The 17,386-nt window shown below is 40.4% G+C and overlaps 1 protein-coding gene across 1 annotated transcript in view; it reads right to left on the minus strand.

The window, feature by feature from the left end:
* Positions 1-14,275, minus strand: part of LOC121279609 (PH domain leucine-rich repeat-containing protein phosphatase 2-like) — a 152,087-nt gene extending 137,812 nt beyond the window's left edge. The window contains exons 1-3 of the mRNA XM_041190771.1: positions 13,882-14,275; positions 10,770-11,083; positions 3,642-3,775 (exon numbers count right to left, since the gene is read on the minus strand). Of these exons, the coding sequence (XP_041046705.1) occupies positions 3,642-3,775; positions 10,770-11,083; positions 13,882-14,085 (652 nt within the window). The 5' untranslated portion in view covers positions 14,086-14,275. The remainder of the gene's footprint in view (positions 1-3,641; positions 3,776-10,769; positions 11,084-13,881) is intronic.
* Between the last annotated feature and the right edge of the window lie 3,111 nt (positions 14,276-17,386).

The raw sequence follows: 17,386 nt of genomic DNA on the forward strand, positions 1-17,386 counted from the left end.
AAAAACATTTTAGCAGGTACTGGGGGCCAATTATTATTTGTCAGGAGTCCTAAGATAGATTGGTAACTTGCACGGCAATCCACTTAATATAAAACACACAACTGAAAAGCTTGTTTCCCTCCCAGCGATTCCTTCCTCTTTCTAGCTGCAGTCAGGTCATAATTGTGTTTGCATTTTCAGGTCCAATAGGATGCAGCTCCATGGCAAGTAGATTATTTGCCAATAATTTAATTTAATTGAAGGTGAGCAAGGTGCCATATTGATTATTAACCTGCTTGATGAGCTATATCCCATTATTGCTTCTGAACCTTATAAAAAAAAAAGTATCCACATATTGAATTATGAAGGCACAAGGTTCTTTGTTGGTCAACTTGGATATCTCTAATGGGTTGTCTGCTTCAGTCATTAAGCATAGTCATTTTTATGAGACATAGCTAAACTGAAGGTAGAATACGAGAACGCTAAATAATCTGCGGTCTAGTTGGTCTGCTATTTCTGTAGCAGTGAAATCCTGAATCAGCATTGTATCCTGGCCAAGAAATAGAATTCTGTTCAGACATATGTCATGTCTAGCAATCTGCAATTTACAAACAGTTAAAATGTAGAAAAAGAATTAAAGCACCAACAGGGAATTAGGATATTTTTTCTCAAGGGCAATTCGGGATGGGCAATAAATGCTGGCCTTGCGAGCAATGTCCACATCCCATAAATAAATACCAAAAATCCGTAATTCTCCCTTCCAAAGCTGCCCACAATAAAGTTCATAGATGACTAACCTGCTATGTGTTTCCAGCAATATTAGTGTGTGTTTTCACTTCAGATTTCCAGCATTTGATTTTTTTCATTTCATTATCTTTAACATTCTTTACTGGGATGGGACTATTCAATCTCCCTTGCCTGCCAAAAATCACACTCTGGTAATAAAGAAAGTGCTCTGCTAAGCTCCTTCACCAGCATCATGTCAGACAGAAATTCTCAGCAAAATTTGTTCACATACTAAGATTATATCACTTGAGAAGATGGCAAAACAACACACAGAAGGATAATTGTTAGAAAAAAACATTCCATGACTTTATAGTCATAGAGTCCTACAGCATAGAAAAAAGCCCTTCGGTCCATCGAGTCTGCGCCAGTCAAACAAGTACTTAACTATTCTAATCCCATTTTCCAGCACTAGGCCCATAGCCTAGAATGCCATGGCATCACAAGTGCATATTCAAATACTACTTAAATGTTATCAGGGTTTCTGCCTCTACCACCCTTTCAGGCAGTCAGTTCCAGATTCCCATCACTCTCTGGGTGAAAAAATTCTTCCTCACATCCCCTCTAAACCTCCTGCCCCTTACCTTAAATCTGTGCCCCCGGTTATTGATCCCTCCACCAAGGGGAAAAGTTCCTTCCTGTCTATCCTATCCTTGCCCCTCATAATTGTATACACCTCAATCATGTCCCCTCTCAATCTCCTCTGCTCCAGGGAAAATAACTCCAGTCTAACCAACCTCTCCTCATAACTAAAACTCTCCAGCCCAGGCAACATCCTGGTAAATCTCCTCTGTACTCTCTCTAGTGCAATCACATCCTTCCTATAATGCGGATTCCAGAACTGCACGCAATACCCTAGCTGTGGCCTAACCAGCATGTATATCATACAGTTCCAGCATAACCTCCCTGCTCTTATATTCTATGCCTCAGCTAATAAAGACTGGGCAATGTTCAAAAAGGTAAATGTTTAAAATAGGCAACTGTTTACAAATAAAGCTAGTGTAAATTAACTCTGCTAAATAAACTATATATAAATATGCAGAATCAAAACTTGGTGCATAAACCAGTAAAGACTTGAACAAACGCAAGGCAGGCTCTTCAGTTCTACACCAGGGAATTCCACATTGCCATAGGTGTCATCTTTTGGAAAATATAGCAAACAGAGATCCTTCTCTCCCCTCAAATGGCATAAAATATCTCATTTGTTATGATGTGACAGATGATGTGTGCCAAGCAGACCAAATCCACAAGGGAAACCTGGTCACGCTACCACAATTGTTTTGCAATTTGTATTTATTACCAGAAGATGTGTGCACTGAATTCAAAAGTAATAAGTCCACCAGGGCATGTAGAGATTTTAAAAATTAACTTATTAACAAAATAAAAGATTTCAAACACATTTGTAAGACTAAAATTACTAACTACTATAATAACTCCTAAAATTCCTAATTAAACTGACGTCCAGTTACATCCACTTTAAGGCAACAATCCAAAATAGATTTTAGATTTAAAACAGAACCAGCAAGTTAACAAAATACTCGCTTGACAGTGGGATTCCAAATGGATTTTCTCCAACTTCAGTTTCTTTATATAAGCAGACTTAAGCACAAATGGTTGGAGGCTTCATTAAGGATATTTCACACATTCCTGTTAGATGATACTTAGCCTTCTTTTCCCACATAGCTTTTCATTATTCTTTATATATGTTTCCCTCTTCTTAATATGTAAATTCTATTGTTCCATATGTCTTTGAAACTGTATCTTCCTCATAACATAAACACTTTCATGTTGCCAATATTGTCAGTAACCTTTGGGAAAAATAAACACACCCCTAAGCCCTGCTTATCTGGTTAGTTGTAAACAGGCTAAGATCCCTTTGAAATCCAAATCCCTTCATTTATCTAAAAATAAAGCCTGAAACTCTGTTATAAAACACAAGATAAATATCTCTGCATGTGATAGATGGTGTTGCCATGGGATCCCCTCTAGGCCCAACTCTCGCAAATATCTTTGCTGGGTTCCATGAGAAACATGTCTTTGATGCAATAACACCCAACCTCCTACCCCTTGCATATTTCTGATATGTTTGCTATATTTGAATCCGCAGCTGTATGTAAGAATTTCCTTACATACCTATACGGGCTTCATCCTGCACTCAAATTCATCTTTGAAATGGAGCAGTCAAATGAGCTCCCTTTCCTTGATGTGCGAGTTAATAAATCTGCCAGGGGGTTTTCCAATACTATCACAAGCTTACCTTCACTAGTCAAATATGTATTGGGATTCCTACAGTTCCACGCGCTATAAGATTGGCCTCGAACAACCTGGTAAATAGGGCCCAAGCCATTTGCTCACCATGCAAACTTAATATTGAAATAGGGCACATCAAAGCCATCCTGTGAGATAACTGCTACCCTGATAAGATCATTGCTTGTTGTATATTGCGCAAACTCATGAATGGGCCTAAGGCTGCCTCTTTCAGTCCTGCAAATTGCCCAATCCACCTCTGATTATGCTGGCACTGTTTCTCTTCCTATAACCCATTCACCTGCAAAAGGTTGGGCCCTGAACAGTTCCATGACCATGAATGTTATTTAATGGTCAGCTGACCAGAGCTTCACTTTTTGTCTCGGAAGAGACAACTATCCAATTTTCTCTCTCCCAAAAAGTAGCATGTCATCCTAGCAAGATTAGTGATTTGACAAAGCATTTGGTTGAAAGCCATATGCTCGACAACATTGAATTACAATAGTTTATTGTGCACAAGTCAAACACTGACAATTGGGGGCTCCAAAGATTTCTTCCAGATTTGAAACAGTAAAAACATTGATTGTCTCTTGCTCCCAAAAATCTTTAATAAACAGCATATGAAATCTTACCATGAAAGTATCTAATCATGCAGCTCAGATCAGCCATGGCTCCTTCCTCTTGTATCCGCACTGGATCCTGGAAACCTAATCGAGCTAGATAATCGTAAAGGATTTGCAGAGGTCTCTCATCAGGATTCATTCTCCTATAAACAAAAAAATAGTGTCAAGAGACCGTATCAAGAAAAATATAATTGCTAGAAAAGCAGTGACGGAGCCTAAAATGGTTACAGCACAGCAGAAGACCATAAGGACCATTATGTTTGTGCTGGCTGAGAGAGCAACTCAGCTAGTCCTACTTCCCTGCCTTTTCCCTCGTCCCACAATTTTTTTCTGTACAATTAATTATCCAATTACCTTTCGAAAGCCATGATTGAATCTGCCACCACTACTCTCAGGCATTGCATTCCAGATTCTAACCATTTGCTGCATAAAAATGTTTTTCCTCATGTCACCATTGGTTCTTTTGTCAATCATCTTAACTCGGTTTCCTCTGGTTCTTGACATTCTACCAATAATCTATCTGGATCCCTCATGATTTTGAACACAATCACACCTCTGAAACTCTCAACCTTCTCTTCTCCCAGAACAGCCCAGCTTCACCAATCTATGCATGTAACTTAAGTCTCTCAACCCTGGAAGCTTCTCAAAAGTCTTTTCTGCATGCTCTCCAATGCTTTCACATTCTGCCTGAAGTGTGGTGCCCAAAATTAGACACAATATACAAGTTGAGGTTGAATCAGTATTATATAATGGATCACCATAACATCTTTGATTTTGTATACTATGCCTCTATTTATAACATTTAGGATCTTGTAGGACTTACTAACACTTTCTCAACCTGCCTTGCCACCGTCAATGAATTTTGCATATATACCTCCAGGTCCCTTTGCTCCTGCAGCTCTTTTGGAATTGTATCCTTTATTTGATATTGCAGATTCTCACTCTTCCTACCAAAGTGCATCACTTCACACGTCTATGCATTAAATTTCACTTGCAACATGCTTGCTCATTCAACCAGCCTGTCTATGCTTTTTTGAAGTCTATCACTATCCTCCTCACATTCAAACATTCGATCTAGAACTGCAAAATACAAGTCAGGAAGTCTTGATCAAAACGGATAGTGATCTGGTCAAACCACATCTTGAGTTGTGTGCAGTTCTGGTCTGCAAGAAACAAGGGAGGCATTCAAGCCCTGGAAAAGAGATCCCAAGACTTGGATATCTGAGTTGAAGAAATGCTGGACAAACTTGGGCTTTTCAACATTAAAATGATATACCTGAAAGGTCCACAAAATAGTAAATAGTGCAGAAAAGGAAAACTTGGAAAAGTGTAAATTAGATTAAGGCTTATATCAATATTTTTTTCCCCACAAACAGTCATCATTACATTAAATGGACTTCCAAATATAGTGGTTACAAAAATCCTTGAATCTTTAAAGAACCAATCTGTTATTGAAAGGGAGGGCCTTTAGGGCCTTAAAGGATGAGTTAATATGGGCTAAATTGCATTCCTTTTCTGAAATTATTCTGCAAACCAACAAATTTAAAACAGCTTATCACTAACATGTTTAATTCATACCAAAACAAAAGAATCAACTGTCAAAACCTACAATTTGCTGGTACTTACTATTTTACAGAATTTATCACCAAATTCTTTTACAGGTACAAACATTTCTACCGCAATTAACCACACCACCCACAATACATTTTACCTGTTAGAAATTCATGACAACAGACTAGCTTTTCAAAAGGAATAAAATCAACTGTGAGACAACTGCAGAAATGATTACGGGCACAATAAACTTCTCATGCTGACAAATGTATCAGCTTGCAGTTGCAATGCATGCTCAATACATCCAAGCTAAACTGTAATTCAATGTAGAAATATCATTAAAACTATTGCACACATGATACAACACTTGAAGAGCTGCAAAGATTTGTGCAAGTGGCAATATGCGTTTTTTAAAAATTCATTCATGAGATGTGGGCTTTGCTGGCTGGGCCAACATTTATTGCCCATCCCTAGTTTCCCTTGAGATGGTGGTGGTGATCTGCCTTCTTGAACTGCTGCAGCCCATGTGGTACAGGTACACCCACAGTGCTGCTCGGAAGGGAGTTCCAGGACAAAATCCTGGAACTTTTGGGTCCAGGGTTTTGTAATCAGCAAATTCCCAATCTTAACTGTATGTTTAGTGGTAAAGGAAAATACAGGGTCACAGAACTCAAACACAAATTGAGCATCTGGCTATAGGGCTGAATTGGAAGACTATATGTTGGCAGGATGTCAGAGTATATTGAGGGGCAGACATATTCAGTATTCGCTGTTTGTTAACAGACAAGATCAAGAATAAGCTGAAGAGGCAGGAGAATCATTGACATTGAGTTTGCTGATATCAAATCTTTCCAATGACAACAGAACTAAAGATGACTTTCAGCTTACTTTTAGGAACAGATTGGATGTCCTGGCTGACTCCATGCCTGGAACAGTAGACTGGTGGGAAGAACTGGAAATAGCAATTAAAGTAGCAGGGGACAAGGTTCTAGGATATTAAAAGTCTTTGAAGGAAGTGTGGATCAGTTAGCAGATGTGGGAACATACAGCAGAAAGGAAGGTTCTTCATCAGGAAAGACAGAAAAGGTGAGACAGGAAACATTGCCTTCAATCAAGTTTATGTAAATAAAGACAGAGGTGAAGAAAGTGAGAATGGATGAACAATCAAGCACAAAAGGCAGAAGGTGCAGGTGCATGCAATGACGAGATCATTAGATTTCAGGCAGTGTGAAAGCAAGGATGGGACCAATTACTGCCAAGAGGTGGTACAAGTACCTCAAAAGGTGAAGATAAGCTATCACGGTGGGCAGAACATTTACATCAAGTCCTCAACAGACTTATTATGATCAACCCCCAACTAAGCTTCCAATAAGTGCAGAGAAGTTCACTGAAAATAAGGCGAGAAAGGCAACTTCTGCACCCAAGAACAACAAATCTCATAGCATAGATATAATACTGCAGAAATGCTCAAGGCAAGCAGAGAAACAACTGTGCGGTGGCTATGTCAACTTTGAAACCAAGCCCAGGACTCTGGCGTTGCTCAAAACGAGAAAGATGGGTCAATTGTCTGTATCTGCAAAAAAAAAGACAATCTCACCAAATGTGACAATTGAAGGTGAGTCACTCTCCTAACAATACCACGTAAAATCTATCAAATGATCCTTAACTGTATTCAAGAAAAAGTGGTAGTGGATGGTAAACTTCAAGAACAACAGGCAGGCTTCAGACCAAAATGCTCATGCTGAGCAGATTTTTACACTGAGGCACATCGTTAAGAGCTTCCAAGAGTACCAAGGCCCCCTGGCCGTCAGCTTTATTGATTTCACGGAGACCATTGATAGCCTACAATGGCCTTCACTCTGGAAAATTCTCTCTTTACATGGCATCTCATCAAGGATGGTTCCAGCTATTGAGGAGGTCTATGACAATTCCAGGTCCTGTGTCAGGGCAGAGGGTGGTTTGTGACTGGTATGTGCTGATTGGCACCAGGCGAGGCTGCAGCCTTTTCCCTCTTCTTTTTGTTATCACCACTAACTGGGTATGAAGGAAGTCAACCATGGATAATCTTGGATTGAAATGGATCAAGAATGGAGACCGCCACCAATCAACAGATGCTTATGCCAATTAAAACAAAGTTGATATAATTTATCAGGGCGGTCTCATAAATATCCAGGGAGCCATAGACAAACAGCTCAATGTGAGAATAGGTAAAGCATCATGAACGTTCAACCAAATGAAAAAATATTTGGAACAGTAAATTATTTTACAACTGGCTATCCCTCGCAAGTGAGTCCAAAGATGGCTGATGAGGCCATTTCGGGATCAGCAGACTTTATGACACATAGCGCATTTGCCGTCATGTGGGACATCTGATCGTGTATTATTAATTTAGTTTGTTGAGTGTTCTTTTCACCACTCTCAATTTTCCTCTTCATTTTGTCCTTGTTGGGTCTCAAAATGCTGGGATCCTTCCCACAGACTTCAGTCATCTGGTTCAGTCCAGGGCAATAGTCTCCCAGGAGTTTATGTCAACATTGTAATTCTTCATGAAGATGATCCTTCTTCATATTCTCCTTCTTTAGCACCTCTTTTGGCTTCCTCTGGTGTGTCTGCCCTGACCGAGCGGAGAAAAGATGATTTGCTTTGGGAGCCTTATATCTGATATCCGCACTATATGACCAACCCAATGCTGCTGATGGCAGATGATCATAGCCTCAATGCTTGTGGGACTTTATTGTGAGGGGGCACTGATGTTAGTGCATCTGTCCTCCCACTTAATGTGTAAGATCTTCCGCAGGCAGCATTGGTGGTATGACTCCAGTGCCTTGAGGTGCCTCCTGTATGCTGTCCATGTTTCAGCCACATATAGTAAAATAGGGATAATGACTACATGGTAGACCATGTGCTTGGTTTCAGTCTTGGCGATGCAATCTTCAAACACTTGTTTCCTCAGGCGACCAAAGGCTGCACCGGCAGGTTTCAAACGATGCTAAATTTCTTCATCAATGTCAGCTTTCTGTTGAAGATAACTTCTAAGGCACTGGAAGTGTTTCACATTTTTCAAGTGTTCATCATAAATTCTAATCAATGGGGCTTGGGCATGCACATTTGGAGCATGTTAAAGGACTTTGGTCTTCTGAATGTTGATTTCAAGTCCCATCTTCTCATTTACCTCAGTAAACCATTCTCTGGAGATCCCTTTCTGACACAACACTTACAACAGCATCATCTGCGTATTCGAGCTCAATGACTGAGGTCAGCGTGGTCCTAGTTTTTGATTGGAGTTGTCTGAGATTAAATAGTTTACAGTCCATTAAAAGCTTTCCATGAAAACAAAGTTTGCACTCTACAGTGCAAATGTGCTCTTCACTCTTATATATGGTTGTAAAACTTGGAGTCTGAAAACCTGCCAAGAAAGGAAACCGGATGCCTTTGGCACCAGGTGTCTTCGAAGGATTCTAGGCATATACTGGAGGGATTTTACACCCAACACTGAAGTAAGGAATTGGTCAGAATAGCCTCCAGTTTCATCCATCATTTGTAAAAAAAAAATGGTTCAGCTGGCTTGGCATGTCACCAGACTTTCATCATCATGGGCCTGCTCATTGGACCATACGGTGGGTTCCTACTGGACACAGAAGATGGCCACCCAAAAACCCAAAATTAGCAAGCAAATCTTCTGCAGAAATAAGTTTCTGGAAATTGTGAATGAAGAGATGGGAAAGGGGAAAAAAAAAAGGTCCCAGCTCTCCTGGTAGTAAGCTGAAATGCGAGACTAAGCAGAATTAGGCAAGGAACAAGAAACTATATGTCCAAAAGAACTTCAGATATACCAACATTTAAGAAAAAAAAAGTTGCAAATCAAACTGCTTAAACTGAAATTTTAAAAAAGCCCTTATGGCTACCTTTTTTTTAAAAAATAACTTTAAACCAAGTATGTAGCAAATACACGATGACTACCTCGCAACAATACTGAGGCAGTAAGCTCAGAGAATCACCGACTCATAAACATAACATTTTATTGCTGTCATCAGACAAGATCATCTGCAAACTGCTCCTAAAATCATTTTTTGTGGATGTTTACTGCAGAGCACGTGGAATCAATTTGATTTTGATTTGCACCAATTATCGTACAGACACCGAAAGTCAAGATATTCCCTGCTGTTGATAGAGAACAATATTCTCACTGGTTGTAAGGCAATCATTGAAAATTAAGAATTATAATCTACAGCTGAGTACTGAGGGGATGTTGTCCTATTGAAGGTACCATCTTTTGGATAAGAAATAGCGTCCCACCTGTCCTCCTGGGTGGGTGGGCATGAAAGACCCAAATGGCACTACTTGAAGAAGAGCGTAGAGTTCTCCCAGTGTCATTCCCCAAATCAACATGATTAAAATAGATTATCTGATCATTATTTTTTAAAATTTATTCATTCACATGATATGAATGTTGCCTGCAAGGCCACCATTTATTGTCTATCTCTAACTGCCCTTAATAAAATGGTGATGAACTACTTCTTTGAACCTGTATACTCCAGATGATAAAGATAGGTAGGATATACAGCACAGGAATAGGCCATTCAGTCTAACCAGTCCACACTGGTGTTCATTCCACAGTGCTATTCAGTAGGAATTTCCAGGATTTTAACCCAGTATGATGAAGGAACACTGATTTTTTTTCAAGTCAGGATCATGTATGACTAGGAGGAGAACATGGAAGTGCTGGTGTTCCCTTGTAATCTTATTCTTGTTCTTCTAGATGGTAGAGGTTGCAGTTTGGGTGGTACAGTTGAAGAAACCTTGGCGAGTTGTTGCAGTGCACCTTGTAGATGATACACCAAGTCACCAAGGCTTCTTTGAAAATAGGGCGAGAAAGGAGGAATTTAAGAAGACGATGACTGGATAACATCCGCAAGTTCTGGTTCAATTATTCCACATCCTCTAAACCACCTTCATCTGAAGAGGACACCTGATTTCATCTTCCCATAGAAGATCAACTGGAGGAAAAATTGTGTGACAAGTTTAACTATTTCCTTTTTGTTTGCTATATTGTAATTTATTTAAATGTAGACAACATAGGGAAACCATCTTGGCACAATTACAAAGTCCAATTGGAAGAGGAAGCTGATCCTTGCATTTTGAAAAAAACATTTATAGCACTTGTCACCAGTAGCTCTAACATGTACTGCAGTAATATAGCAGGAGACTGTGCTGCCAACTCCAAAGGCAACAAGGCACCAAAAGATGTGGTTTTCATCAGTTTCAAGGAGAATTTTAAACACTACCATGGGTATAGGGGCTGCCAAGTTATATTATTTGGAAATATCAATTTAACTCCTCTTGTACCAGAAATATCTCCCATTGTCTTATTTTTTTATTCTGCCGCTTCCCTTCCACTCACCTACCAAAATCCTCTCCCCTTACAATATTTTATAGGGCTGTAACTTTGACTGGTCACTCAAATATCATCACTGGATTCCTCTGAATAAACTGCCAGCATTTCACATTTAATAATGTAAAAGTACATTTGATAAAGTCTAGTTATCTCCCTGCGGAAATGTAATTTATTTTGGTGGTTGTCCCTACCTAATGAGGTCGCCATGAAGTTGCAGGTAGAGGTCATCCTTATCCTGAGTACACAGCTCTGTTGTTGTGGTTTCAGTACTGCACAGTACTAGCTGCAGGTCCGGGCCAGATGATGATGAAGAGGAGCACGATAAAGATGACAGTAATGCACCCGGGGAAGAGGTGGAGGAAGAAGCATTCAATGACACCATTTCCTTTCCGTGAATACATATACATCCCCTTCGTATGTCCCCTTTCAGCCACTCTTTCTCTCGTGCACCCAGACTACTCTTCTTTCCAAGGCAACTCCTGCTGGCATTGCGCTTCATGTTCCTCTATGAAAGGAAAGATTGATAACATGTATCAGAATATAAATTACTACATAGGGCTCAGGTTCCCAAGATTCATACTGAACTTTAGATGGAAATGGTATGGTTAGGGTGGTTGAACCATGTGGTCTAAGCATTGCTGTGAAATAAAATGCACACAAATTGCAACATAAAATAATCTCTTTAATAGAATTTGAGGAAAAAATGATGAGCGTAAGAAAGAAACAGCTTTCAAGAGTTGAGGTTTGAGTCATGTATTATTCACCACTGATATATGAAGAATTTCAGTGCATCCCAAACATTTCTGAATTGGGATCCACAAGCCTATTTACAGTGCAGATTTTCTAAATTTTATTTTTCTTTATTCCAGCAAATTCATCTGTGTCACAAACATCTTAATTGCCCCACTTAAAAATAATAGCATTCTTACAAATGAAATGTTTTTTCTCCCCCACACAAAGCATTAAGTTTATTTTAAAACAGCACCGAAGGAAAATGAAACTTTAATAGTAATCAAAATACCATCATCTGCACTCCCAAAATGCACTAAAGTGTGACAAAACAACATGTCTCACTGACAGAACACGGTTATAAATCTCCAAGAATGTCAATCTGCATCTGATTGAGTAAAGACTATCAACCTGTAATTGAACACTCCTTATCACATAAAAAAGGACAAAATTATCCAGGTAAAACATCTTGCAAGGTTTCTTTCTGGGGATGAGAAAACTGGCACTGCATTTTTGTTGAATATGCATCACTGGATCAAGTATATTTGCTATACTAAACCTCATATTTCTAAAAATTAAACTTTTAATGTTGCAGAGCAGTGAAAATTATCACCTAATATTTGCCAAAGTAGCCAATTCTCCAGAATTTTAATTTATCCACAAGATTCCAGAAACAGATGGCAATGCTCTTTAAATTAAAACCCGTTACCCAGGGCACAATGACCTATATTGAAGTAAATGTAGGTTTGAGAAAAGTTTCCTGTGCCTGTTATATTTTACAAGGGCATAAAAGGTGCAATTTAAACTGCTCACCAATTGCTTTCTGCAGCAATGGCTTGGCAAACGCAGCAGCCCTAAGCAACAAAGGGAGGTGACAGCACAGCTATGTAAAGTGAGTATCACTTTTGAGATAACTTATTGGTCGTTCTTTGATTCTTATGCTGTAGCAATCGCATTAGTAACTGATAATCGTATGATCAATCCATAAGTGTCATTTTCTGGTGATCTGTGGTCAGGGGTAATGTGACAGTTGATTATTCAGTCATCAATTGATGAGAATCCATTTCAATGCCAGTGAAGGCAGGCATTCAGTAGATTTCAGTTATACACCTGAACAAATCCTCAGAAATCCAAAATTTAGTACCTGTCAGAATTAAGTCAGTGGTGAACAGTGCTGATATTATAAGCCATCTTTTCCTATGCCAGGAGTCCCTTGGATTTGCAGCTATCCAACCTCCTGCACCATTACTGCTCTTACTGTGATATCACTGACCCTACAAATGTAATATAGTGGTAGAAAGCATGCTGATTACTTAAGGTTTGTTTTGTTAGACAGAAAGAGACATAAAAAGAAACAAAAAGAAACGGCATCTAACAGTACAGGACACCAGGACTGGCAGAAAGGAGAGAACAAGACAGTACTCAAATACCAACCTTTGACAAACAAGCAACACCAGAGTATTTATTCAGTATTAGTACAAATCTTCAAAACACACAATTACATATTAAGTTTTAATAAAATAGTCCAGCCACTAAATAGTTTGATTCACTCTAATTACCTTGCTAGTCCACCAACCCAAAATAATAAAAGCTTTTATATATGTGTATATATTTTTAAAACACCTACAAATTACAGATTTGTTGTCCATCTTAAGGATATAATGAATGGGTGAACTTTAAATAGCCAACTTCTTATAAAATATTATACAAACAAATAAGAGGCCAACGCTACTGGGTGAAAAACAAAATAAACTGTCTATCACAGGCTTAATGAGAACAAGAAATCTGTTGGAACGTCAAACCACAAGGAATGCTGAACAAAACATGCACCGACTTTGACCGACCACTTTCATTTTTGGTGTCTCATTTTAGAAGGCCATCACCCGCCTTTGAAACACCAATCAAGGTTCCGTTAATAAAATATATCATTAAAACGTTTTAACGGTTTCGATCTATGAATAACATATTTCTAAGTCACGTAAAATACCCATTACTTCACATTATCTGCATCTGATCTGGTCGCTGGTAGTTCCTATAGGTTTCACTGTTCAACAAAATAGCAGAGCACCATATAATGAGGATGGCGCAACTCATAACATAAATATACTCATTTTACAACTATTTACTTTTGTTTTATTTTTCTGTAATTATTTTACAACAGATAAACGAACAGAAATGAAAAAAATGTAAAGACTATCTTTGGAAATAAAATATGCTATTTTAAAAATCTACAATTGTTGAGGATCTGCATATCCCAGGTATCTCCCAGAGCATTAACAGTTAAAGGTAATGTGACGGTAAAAAAATTTACTGCGTTTACCCTGCTCAAAGACATAGAAAAGCTGATCACCTGGAATCCACTGCGTTGAAACGGCAATGTTTTAATGTGTCAAATCTTTGCTGTAAAACTACTAATTAAGCCAATCAGCCTCATTGAATAACTTCTTTTTGGGAATATATGAAATGGAAGCAGCAGTGTCAGTTTAAAACAAAAAAATCAATATTTAGATTTAGAATTAGAACATCAATTCTTCAAAAGTCAATTAAAATACCGGCCAGGCTGTCAAGCGTTACCTTTAAGACGCGCACTCCCCTCCCTGCGACCACCGAGCTCGAGCCGCATCCGGGGTCGGGCTTTGGCTGCGGGGAGACCGGCTCCACCGTCACTGCGGCGTCGGGGCCCGGGGCCGGGGCGCTCCCCTCGTTAGCCAGCCCCGCCGCGCATGGAGCTCGCTTTCCCGCCTCCGCCTCCATCGCCGGCGATGTCACCTCAGCCATGGCAGTCAAAGCCGCATTGAAACAAACTGACGAACGAAAAGAACCAGAAATGTCAAGAGAGAGAAGGAAGGGGGATCTGGGAGCCTGATCCCGATGCAGCCTCTCAACTCAGCGCTCTTCAGCTTTCTCCCGTCGCCATGATGACAGCGCTGGCTGTGCCGGAGAGAGGCCGCCGCCGCCGCCGCCACGCTCCAGCAGGACCTGCGCTCATCTGCATATTCATGCACTATTCATCACTCAATACGTCATTTGCATAATAACGCTTAGTATTATTTATGCACTACGTTTGCAGCGTCATAAAGCCTATAAGCACTGAGAATGCCCCTAAACAGAGCAAAGTGAAAGATATAATTTACAGGTGGAGGATGCGAATTAAATTCACTCTGTTTCATCTTCGTACAAGTATAAAATCCAGTTATATATATTGAGGAAGCTCAGCTGTTAAAAGTACACCAGAAACCTTGTTCCAATGTGGTTAGGAGTGCTCTGCATATTGAGCACTAAACTTGTTTTCAGAGTTGTCAATCCTTACCCTTCCTATAACTTTAAAATGTCATATTTAAAGTAATAAATATGTCTTCCAAGTTAATTAGATCGCATTTATGCAGTTTCTACTTATAGCATATTTTGTTCCAAGAGAGTATGAGGTGATGGCAAACTAACAGCTATGCCTGTCTCTTTATGGGGTATGTGGAACATTCCTTGTTCCAGTCCTACTCGGGCCCCCTTCCACAACTCTTTCTCTGGTGCATCGATGATTACTTCGGTGCTGCTTCATGCTCTCGTCGGGACTTGGAAAAATGTATTAATTTTGCTTCCAATCTCCACCCCTCCATCATTTTCACGTGGTCCATCTCTGACACTTCCCTTCCTTGATCTCTCTGTCTCAATCTCTGGTGATAGACTGTCCACCAATATCCATTACAAGCCCACCAACTCCCACAACTACCTCAACGACAGCTCCTCACACTCCGCTTCCTGTAAGGACTCCATCCCATTCTCTCAGTTCCTTCGCCTCCATCGCATCTGTTCCAATGATGCTACCTTCAAAAACAGTTCCTCTGACATGTCCTCCTTCTTCCTTAACCGAGGTTTGCTACCCACGGTTGTTGACAGGGCCCTCAACCGTGTCCGGCCCATCTCCCGCGCATCGACCCTCACGCCTTCTCCTCCCTCCCAGAAACATGATAGGGGCCCCCTTGTCCTCACTTATCACCCCACCAGCCTCCGCATTCAAAGGATCATCCTCCGCCATTTCCACCAACTCCAGCTTGATGCCACCACCAAACACATCTTCCCTTCACCCCCCTGTCGGCATTCCGTAGGGATCGTTCCCTCCGGGACACCCTGGTCCACTCCTCCATCACCCCCTATTCCTCAACCCCTACCTATGGCACCTCCCCATGCCCACGCAAAAGATGTAACACCTGCCCCTTCACTTCCTCTCTCCTCACCGTCCAAAGGCCCAAACACTCCTTTCAAGTTAAGCAGCCTTTCACTTGCATTTCCCCCAACTTAGTCTACTGTATTCGTTGCTCCCAATGCGGTCTCCTCTACATTGGAGAGACCAAACGTAAACTGGGCGACCACTTTGCAGAACACCTGCGGTCTGTCCACAAGAATGACCCAAACCTCCCTGTCGCTTGCCATTTTAACACTCCACCCTGCTCTCTTGCCCACATGTCTGTCCTTGGCTTGCTGCATTGTTCCAGTGAAGCCCAACGCAAACTGGAGGAACAGCACCTCATCTTCCGACTAGGCACTTTACAGCCTTCCGGACTGAATATTGAATTCAACAACTTTAGGTCTTGACCTCCCTCCTCCATCCCCACCCCCTTTCTGTTTCTTCCCCCTTCCATTTGTTTTTTCCAATAAATTATATAGATTTTTCTTTTTCCCACCTATTTCCATTATTTTTAAATATTTTTAAATCTTTTATGTTCCCCCACCCCAACTAGAGCTGTACCTTGAGTGCCCTACCATACATTCTTAATTAGCACATTCGTTTAGATAATATCACCAACTTCAACACCTATGTGTTGTTTTGTTCTTTTGTCTGACATCTTTTGATGATCTGCTTCTATCACTGCCTGCTTGTCCCTACAACCACACCACCCCCCCCCCCCACCCACACCCCCCACACACACGCACACACACACACACACACACACCTTAAACCAGCTTATATTTCACCCCTTCCTTGGATTCACCTAGCTCTGTTGAAGGGTCATGAGGACTCGAAACGTCAACTCTTTTCTTCTCCGCCAATGCTGCCAGACCTGCTGAGTTTTTCCAGGTAATTCTGTTTTTGTTTTGGATTTCCAGCATCTGCAGTTTTTTGTTTTTATAAAATTCACCTTTTGTTACGTCTAGACTCGACTATTCCAATGCAGTCCCAGCTGGTGTCCTACATCCAACTGCTGTAAACTCGAGGTCATCCAAATCTATTGCCCAAGTTAACTCACAGCAAGTCCCATTCCCCTATCACCCCTGTACTCGCTGACCTACATTAGCTCCCGGTCAAGCAACATCTTAATTTTAAAATTTTCATCCTTGTTTTCACATGGCCTCACTCCTCCCTTTCTTTGTAATCTCCATCAGCCCCACAACCCTCAAAGATATCAACACTTTCTGACCCAGTGTGCATCCCTAATTTTATTTGCTGCACCATTGGTGGTTATGCCTTCAATTGCCTCGGCTCCAAGCTCCAGAATACCCTTCTTACACCTTTCCGCCTTTCTACCTTCCCTCCTTTAAGAAACCTACCTCTTTGACTAAGCCTTTGGTTATCTGAGTAATGTAACAACATATTGTAACGTAATGTGACATTCTTTGTTTTCTCCTTCTCCTGTGAAGCACCTTGGGATGTTTCATTAGGTGAAAGGTGCTATAAAGTATACGTTATTATTAGCATCCCACCTGATACATATTTCCTGATTAATGGTTTATGAATCTTATGATCCCCACGGTGATCAACACACCAAACTTACAGACTGACCCCAATAAAAAAAGCCGATGGTCACTATTTTATTGTTGCTACACCTTTCAACTTAACAACCAAACCAAAATCAACATAAATTAAGCATGAACCAACAGGCAAATCACGGTTAGTATGAATTACTCAATAAATAGCAGATACAAAGATAGATCTGAGATTTATCCGACAGCCCACTCAGAAGATATGGCACCAATTTCAATTACAAACTCCTTCAAGATTTTGATCTTCCTCAAGTGGAATTTCCAGATCCTTTTCTTCAAAGACTTAGCAATTGATTCTCATCAGACAACATCTCCCACTCCA

The sequence above is a fragment of the Carcharodon carcharias genome, chromosome 7 (genome assembly GCF_017639515.1).
Source record: "Carcharodon carcharias isolate sCarCar2 chromosome 7, sCarCar2.pri, whole genome shotgun sequence".
NCBI lineage: Eukaryota > Metazoa > Chordata > Chondrichthyes > Lamniformes > Lamnidae > Carcharodon > Carcharodon carcharias.